The 8,628-nt window shown below is 39.3% G+C and overlaps 2 protein-coding genes across 2 annotated transcripts in view; one reads left to right on the plus strand and one right to left on the minus strand.

Annotated features, from left to right (window-relative positions):
• LOC116396732 (uncharacterized) overlaps positions 1 to 4,035 on the minus strand; it is a 14,067-nt gene extending 10,032 nt beyond the window's left edge. Inside the window, exons 1-2 of the mRNA XM_031871526.1 lie at positions 3,910 to 4,035; positions 3,256 to 3,468 (exon numbers count right to left, since the gene is read on the minus strand). The gene's annotated coding sequence lies outside the window, so the exon portion shown is untranslated. The remainder of the gene's footprint in view (positions 1 to 3,255; positions 3,469 to 3,909) is intronic.
• A 2,172-nt stretch (positions 4,036 to 6,207) lies between these two features.
• LOC116396709 (choline transporter-like protein 1) lies at positions 6,208 to 8,599 on the plus strand. The gene is made up of 4 exons (XM_031871463.1): positions 6,208 to 6,442; positions 6,704 to 6,790; positions 7,281 to 7,423; positions 8,442 to 8,599. Exons 1-4 carry the CDS (start codon positions 6,419 to 6,421, stop codon positions 8,596 to 8,598), a joined length of 411 nt encoding a protein of 136 aa, XP_031727323.1. The 5' UTR covers positions 6,208 to 6,418; the 3' UTR covers position 8,599.
• The last annotated feature ends 29 nt before the right edge of the window (positions 8,600 to 8,628 follow it).

The following is an 8,628-nucleotide window of genomic DNA, read 5'->3' on the forward strand; positions in this document are numbered from 1 at the left end:
TGTGTGTGTGTGTGTGTGTGTGTGTGTGTGTGTGTGTGTGTGTGTGTTTGTTGTAAAATACTGTAACATGTTGTTTAGTTTGTCAAACAAAACGATACAGACTTGTGTCATCTGGGCGTTCAACTGAAAAACAGTCTCACACTGAGAACGTCCCATTAGTGTCCCATGACTGTAGACTTCACATCAAGTAAATAACAAACCACCAGCATCATTTACTGGGGAGGAACATCATTGTCTGCCAATTATTGTGGCAACATCATATTGTACAAAACACACAACACCACACGTACAAGTTCCTGTTAATACTCAGGTGATTGGAATTTCCTATATTTGTGTTGCTGCTTGTAAACATGATTTTCCATTTATAAATATTTGGTATAAGTCCTTATCCTGCTTTTAAGACGCCTGGAAACAACATAACTATTATGTATAGGCTTATTAGAAAATACAGTGTTTCTCAATACATGGATTTATTTGTGGCAGCCTGCCACAATATCCACATTGACCCCCACATAATGATATATGTATATATTTATTTCTTTTTTACTTTTTAAAATGGGTAAAATCATATTTCATTGTCGCATTGATGAACTCAGCCCCTCCTTGCCTCGCTCTCACAGACAACAGACCCGACTGTGAATAGCGCCTCCTCTCCGTGACGGGGACACTCTGAATCAAAACATGATCATGCGTCAGGATTGCTCTTGGCTTTTCCCTGCAGAGAAGACGGCCGGCCAAATTCCTGAATAGATTAAATCCAGAGTTGCACAAATCTGTCCAAAGTGGTACAATCTTTCCAAAATTATAATACAATTGCAGGCGAGTACTTTATGGTATTAATGAAAAATTATTTAAGAACATAACACCCCTCAGCTGCCACCACGAATAGAATCTAATTCTGTGGGGAACACTGAATAAGATACTATTATACATGTACACATCATTCCAAACAAGACCTTGACAACGACACATAATGGGGACTTGAATATCCCCGAAAAACCCCCTTCTGAAATAGAGTGACTCTATAAATGTGACTTCATCCTGAACAAAATCTCCAACCAAGAAAGCTATCACAGTGTTTTAAGAACTCCCTCTTGCTCCCTTTAGCTGTCGGTTCCTTCTTCATTCATGGTATCTTTGAGTTTTGTGTCTGTATCTCATGTGTATATTGTGTAGTCTGTCCTCTTCGCATGTTATCATGGTAGAGAGGAGGTTGTGTGGCCCAGGTCATAGGTTTACAATCTATCCACCGAATGAAGTTGTTCCGTTTCACCATACTGTCGTTTTACTTGTGTTATTTCTGTCTAGTTTGTACGCAAAGCATCTATTACAAGAGGAATCCCTCCTGTGTTGCTCTTCCATTTTGTTTCCACATTAAAAGGGATTTTTGGGGGGAGTTGTTCTTTATCTGAACCAAATGTCTAAGGATAGAGGGTGCCATGCTGTGCAGATTGCAAAGCCCTTTATGGCAAAATTTGTGAGTTGTAATTTTGAGCTGTATAAATAAAAATTGACTTGACTCTCCAAAGACATCCTATTGGTCACATTTACATACCAAAAGAAGATATGTGAGTGATGGACACACATTGTGCAAGTAAATTCAGCCTGCAGTGCTCAAAGCAACCTCCCTACATCTCAAACAGACAGCTCCATATGGAACAAGGCAGGGCTAGTTGGCGACAACAGCTGGATTTCATCTGTACAGCTGACTCAAACAAATGCCCAATAACCTTATCGCCATCTGCACCTGGGCACATTCTCACACGTCTGTAGCCTTAAAATGTGTGCAGGAATGCACACAGCCAGACACGTAACCCTCACGTGTACGTTAGCGTTAAATGTTGTGTTTCACAGGCTAATATCTTACATAAATCTAATATACTTCAGATGGTTTACCCAGCAGATGTTAATCTTTGCTTTTGTACTTTTCATATTTACATTTGTTTTAAATGACTCATTTTGGAAGATGCACTGTTATTAACAAATGTCAAGTGCTTCACAAAGATTATTGTGAAACAGAAAAATGAGGAATTTATCACCACTCTTTCTATCCCTTTTTGCAACAACAAAAGAAAGGTAGGTGCAATGTAGACCTTTTGAAATTCATCACATCTTCCAAAGCTTCGAATTTTCTAACAGCTTGAATATTGAAAGCATCTGAGGACAGAAACATATAATATTTATGTTCTTGTCTTGTTGGTTATGAGGAATGATTCTTCAGCTTGGACCAGACTTTGGGAGGGCCAGTATAGTGACGTACTACACCCCCACACACACCCACACACACACACACACACACACACACACACACACAGGATTCTGCTGAACATATGCTGTGCTGGCATCGACTCACTTTCAGTAGAGATCCAGAGAAACGTGTTGTCCTTGGACACCGTTGCCACAGCAGCATCAGCAGGAAATACTTGAGATGAAGAGTCAGGAGATGAGGGGCCAGGAGGAGGATGAGGAGAGAGACCTTGGAGCACTTATGTTTGTTCTCCATGTTAGTTTGCATCTTGGTTCCAAATGTAACCGCCCAACATCTGCCCTTGTTCACCCACATACGTTCACGTAGCGCTCATCATATGTTCTGGTCCAGCAAGTTCTCTTCCTTAATTTTGCTTTTAATCCGTACTGACACAATAACAGCTATTATCAGGTATGAGGAAAACGTGCATTTGTATCAGTCTTGCATTCAGTTTATAAAAAGGGATTATTTATATGGCCTAAGGCTGCAGAAATGTTGCAGTTGTCAGGGACACAACTGTACCTGCATAGAGTGAAAAGTGGACAAGATTGCCACAGTTAAATATTTACCTTCCATTCTGGTCTTCCACGTAATGCGGTAGAAACGTTTACAGTACAATTAGAGCAAAAGGACAATAATATGCAAGGATCTTCTTCTTTAGGACACTGTTTGACATCCCAGCCCACTCAGGAAGTGTACAGCTCAGGGAATCTTCACTATGAGGAGAAGAAACCTCTTGGAAAAACAGCAGACAGGGGGCAATGCCTTCTTGAAATTGATGCTACAAAAAACATCAGACTCGGGACATTCAGAAGCCACAAATGTCTACATCATTTAAACAGCATGTCCAACCAACTTCAAGCACAGTGCAAAGAACACAAATCAAGTGTATTAGAGAAAAAAAGCTGCTGTTCCTGAGACAGAAATAATGATGTGCCAAGGTGTGTTTATGAATATAAAGAGATACTGAAAGAGACGGGATGCAACTCAGTGTCCAGATCACTTACCTTTGCCTGGACTTGTGAACATGTGTGGCTCTGGAAAGCTCCCACATGCAGTGAGACTACACAGCAAGGGAGGAGACCATCCGTCAGCTTGAGTGCCTGCAGCAGTCTCTTTGTCAGCAGGCATCCTCACCATAGATTGTAGATCCCCAGTGAAGTGGACCCGAGCAACGATGAAGTCCTATAGTGCCCCAACAGTGAGGCTACCTGTGGCGTCTGCAACAATTAGCATTTGATGGTAGAAAATGGGCTGTAATAACATGACACCGACTGCTGGGGGTGACACAACGTCATATTTATCAATATGGGGACACATGCAAGATAAGAAACTATCTGGTATTATGGATATTATAAGTTCATATATGTATAAGGAGCTAGGTTATTTTTGGGACATTTTTATCTAATTCAACTCATGCAGGCAAAAGTGGCTTTAAATGTGTGGTTAGGGTTAGTGCCACTCTAACTAATTGTCCAGGCTCTCTAAAGTAAAATAAAAACCTTTCAAAGTCAAGTGTATATTTTCTAAAAGGAGAAGCAGACGTATCACACATGATAAAATAAGAATTAGTTGCGGTAACCAACTGTTACAAAAAGTCTCATGATTTGAGCAAAGGCAGTCTGAATCTGAAGCTCATTATATTCATTAACGTGACTCACCTTTGCAGGTGAAATGGCAGCCGTAGGGTTGCACACATCATTTTTTTGTCATTTCAGGTTTAGTCGTCCCAATCATTTAATTGTTTACCATTACGAGAGACAAGCTTGGCCACACTATGAATTATGTTCGTCCTCAAATCTTCGCAGTAAGCCTGCATTACTCCATTATTCCAGCAAGCTGCGCCAACTTTTACATCTGTGTCATATTGAGGCGACACCTGAGCCGTTTAATGAGAGTCACGTCATCTCCATTCACTCTATGGACTCATGGAGCCTGTCAATAGTTCCCGGAAGTTAGCAGCGTATACTAGCAGCGCCATAGCGTACATCCCAAGTCACTTATTTGATATTTCCTCGTTTCCTCTCTCCTCATATGTTTGTCAATATCACCATTACAGCCACTCTAATATAATTACATCAAAACACATGAAATGAAGCCATTAAATGAATAGAACAGTGATTGTAAAACATAAAAAATAGCAAATCTCAATCTATTTGCACATCATTATTTATACATTTTTATAATTTATAACACTTAAAGTTAAGTGTTACCGATTCATATAGTCCAATGAAGGAACAGTGTGTAACATTTAGCGGGATGCATTTGCAGAAATAGAATAATATATTTCTGAGTATATTCATATACTTTTCGTTAGTGTTTAATAATGACCTGAAACTAAGAATTGTTATGTTTTTGTTAGCTTAGAAAAAGCCATTTCTATCTACAGAGTGAGTCCACGTCCATGGAGTCCACCATGTTGCAACGCCTTGTTAAATGTTTTGGTGTAATCTATCGTCATGCTGAGTTTATCTTGTCGGCCTTCTCTGTGTTGAGCTGAGCTCCTCCAACACACACTAGTAGTACAAACACACTGAACTAACTCAGCACAGAGCAAAGCTAGAGAGGCTGCGGTGGAGACACTGAAGTGAACCAGGTGAAGTGGAGATTATTCGAGTTGATGACGACTTCGCTCGTTACTGTCAGTAAAAAGCATTTTTATTTTTTTCGAACAAGCTAAAACAAAAGCTGTCTGTGAGTAATTCTGTACGGGCTGAGACAAAGCAGCCAGGAGGACAGGAGGCATGACATACTATCTGATGTCTGTGTTCTTTATTTTGTTTATTGTCATTTATAAACTTAACTCAAGAATGTTAGTTATTTATTGACATTTGTTTCCAGTGAGATATTAACAACTTTACATAGTAACTTTGCTGTTGATCTAGAATCAATATTTAGTTATTATAAAATCAAAATTATAAATAACGTCTAATTCTGTTTTGAATTCATTATTTTTTAAACTATAAATATAAACGGAGGGGTATCTTGTTGCTTGCAATCTGCAACCTCACCCCTAAATGCCCCTCGGTTCCTCTGAACAATGGAACTTTAGCTTAATATGTCAACAAGGCACAAAATTGATTAATTTATTAACTACTAATTTGCAAAATTCTGCAATTCTGTTTCTCTGTTTGTACCGATTTCAACAATTATCTACGCATTCAAATTGCCTGCAAAGAACTTCCTAGAATTATCTGAAGTCTAGTTGAATCACGTGACAATCAAGCATTTTGAACAGCCGATGACGCGACTCTCTCTTTATACGGCTCTGGGCTTCATGTCTCAAATCAACAGACAGCTATGCTGCATTCACTGCACCTTGTAACCTTCTAAATCCTGCAGGGACTTTACTTTTGAGGGGACAACATTAATGATAATAATGATGATAATAATAACATTAATGGCTGGCAATATTTCAATTGCTTTACATGTTCTTAATCTTTACAAGCAAACCAAATGTGTGTAGGCAGTCGTGTGTAGGCCTAAGCTTACACACTATTTACAGTGTATATATAGCTTATTAGAGCTACTTATTGCATTAGAATAATACAAATATTAAAGCAGTTGCTGTAACCCTTCACATTGCATAATGATGTATACAGTTTCGTAATATGTTTTGATTAATAGTATGCTGAGTTGCTTTTTTGTTTTATTTATCATACAAATGCCAATCTTATGCATATAAATAGCTATTTATGAGGCAACTGAGGAGATCTCCGGTTTTCCGCGAATCCAATTCGCAATTACTGAGATATTCTTTCAACAAAGCTCATATTTCTTTGTGGTATGGTTGTCAATGTTTCACAGAGCTACTCAAGTGGCAAACAAAAACAAAAAAAAGCATATGAAAGCATTGATGACAACAATATCTGTTAATTGTTTAATCTCGGATATTATGGTAATTCTTAAATTATGATTGGGATATTTCTGATAGCCCGTGAAGGCAGCACAATACATTTGATTTCTTCCGCGTTTACCTGCAGCGTGAGTCTCCCAAATGGGCGTTTATTGTTGAATTGAACAGGTCGCAAACAGAGCTGTGTCCTTGGGTAGAAAGAGAAAAGGAAAAGGAGAAAGAAAAGGGAAAGGGAAATGAGCTAAAAAAGTTGAACCGAATAAAAGGCACTTTTAAAGTTTTGTTTTCGTTAAAGTTAGCTGAAGTTGTTCACAATGGGATGTTGCAACAGCACCGAGGTAAGTTGGCTACAATATGATGGAAGTTATGCCTGCTGCACAACTTGAAACACTGTAACGCTGTTAGCAGACGACTTTTGAGTCAACGTGTAGCGACAGCGTCACTTCTTCAGCAGTGGCGGCAGCAGCTTGTTTTTACAGCAACAACTCAGTGATTTGTCTGCTGATGTTGGAAGAGCAGCGAAAGCGAAGCTACTGCACCACAGCAGTCTCAACCGAACGGGATTATCTGTTCACTGTGTATCATTTATGCCTTGGCAGAGCAAACGGGACTGGAAACCGCTGGAACAGCACAGCTGCACGGACGTCCCATGGCTCATCGTATTCACCTTGTTTTGTATCGGGATGGTACGTTTTCAGTTTGAATGTGCGTTTACACGGAGATGCAACCTTAAATGTGACCACCCAGCTAAAGCTAAAGCTAATTTAATACAACAGGTTGTGCAATAAGTATTTTATCCACGAGCGTAAACATGTAGATCATTTTGTTTTTAAACTTTTTAGATGGGTGTTTATTTAACTGCTTGGTCATTTTGGAGACTGTAGTTTGTGTCGCTGTTGTATTGCATTGTAGAAGTACTTTGTAATAATTTGTCAACCCCATTTGTTTCAGTTAGGGTGATTATTGTACATTTGCAATGCAGTTCAACATCTCCAACAAATGCGTACATCTTCCAAAAAGTTGAATCAACACCTCTCTAAAACAGTCACAATAACAACACAACATTATAACTATATATAGACTGCATTCGTTTTAGTTACTGTGCGTCTACTATTTTTATTTTGCGTCATCTGGCCGATAGCTAACATCGTCTTTTCTAATCTGTGTCGTCTGCAGGTGTGCATTTGTGCCTTTCCCATCGCCACAGGAGCTGCCTCCAGGCTTATCTCTGGATATGATAGTTACGGCAACACCTGTGGCATGAATAACACCAAGATCGAGGGATTACCTCTCAGTGGCCGGGACATGAGGGAAAACAAGTTAGTCCGATGGGTTACGGATGACTTAACATGTGACCGAGATGTTTATCTACATTTAATTTCTATTTTTCTTTTATTGAAGATGCATCAAATCCCTGCTGTGCTGTCCCTTCTGTATTTTCCGTTTGCACTGTGTTCTGGATTAGATCGCCTATAGTGACAGAACATTTACTTCTAGATTCAGTACTTTAAAGTTGAGACTCTGTAGTTGAGTCTTGGTGGCACAGAAGAAGGCGTTCAGTATTACTTGTTTACATGCAAGGGTTGCATCATGTAATCCTAATCTAATTTGCCACAAACAACCGCTTCCTGCATTTGTGAAGACTTCAGTTTACTTCCCACTCAGGCTTACACAGTTGATACCATTGAGCTGTCCCAGACCATAACCGAAAAAAAGGTAAAAAGGGAAAAGCAATAGATAATGGAACAGGATTCTCCTGAAAATGACATATTCCCAATCCTCTGTCCAGGTCAGTCTGTGTGAGCAACTTCATCTGTCAGAAGGTTAATGTATATTAAAATCAGGAACAGCGAGTTACACTGACTTATGGTTGCGTTGTGATAAAATGGGTTTAGGTTCCTCACATATCTGAATGAAAATCATAGTTTAATCATTTCTCAACCAGTAAAACTGGTTTAATGTGGTATTTTTCATCACCCCGATAGAATTGTCACAAATTGTCCTCTTGTTATAATTCATGTGAAAATGTCTTTGATTGTATTCCCACTTTTGGGCTGTAGCTCTCCGTCAGCATGCAGCCTGTAGGCCCAGTCTTACTGGAACAATGGGTCATGCTTTATTGATGGGCTGATTGCCCATGGAGGCTTTGAATACAAGGCGTTTCTGCTACAAAGACGGATCTGTGCGGCAGGGTAGCAAATGTCACCATCTTTCATTCTCTGCCCAGACAACAGTCCCCACTGGCATAGTAAACACCAAATGTACTCATATGTTTCTTCAAGGGACAATGTAACCACTTAATTAATCAGATTATTCATTTTTTCTTCTTCCCACCAGGTATGTTTTCTTTCTAGACCCATGCAACCTTGACTTAATAAACAGGAAGATCAAGTCCATTGCCCTGTGTGTCTCCAAATGTCCTGCTGCTGAACTGAAGACGCTCAGTGATTTGAAGCAGTTTGCTCTGAATAACGGTGAGAAAAGTGAAATATGATTTTGAGTAAAGGTATTATATATATTATTT

Source organism: Anarrhichthys ocellatus, unplaced genomic scaffold, assembly GCF_004355925.1.
Source record: "Anarrhichthys ocellatus isolate YVR2014 unplaced genomic scaffold, GSC_Weel_1.0 scaffold58, whole genome shotgun sequence".
Classification (NCBI taxonomy): domain Eukaryota; kingdom Metazoa; phylum Chordata; class Actinopteri; order Perciformes; family Anarhichadidae; genus Anarrhichthys; species Anarrhichthys ocellatus.

Excerpts from the sequence above, each read along its gene's own strand:
- LOC116396709 (XM_031871463.1), top strand. The coding sequence starts at position 6,419 with ATGGGATGTTGCAACAGCACCGAG. Across the intron at positions 6,791-7,280 it reads CCTTGTTTTGTATCGGGATG|GTGTGCATTTGTGCCTTTCC; the intron begins GTACGTTTTCAG and ends TGTCGTCTGCAG. Across the intron at positions 7,424-8,441 it reads CGGGACATGAGGGAAAACAA|GTATGTTTTCTTTCTAGACC; the intron begins GTTAGTCCGATG and ends TCTTCCCACCAG.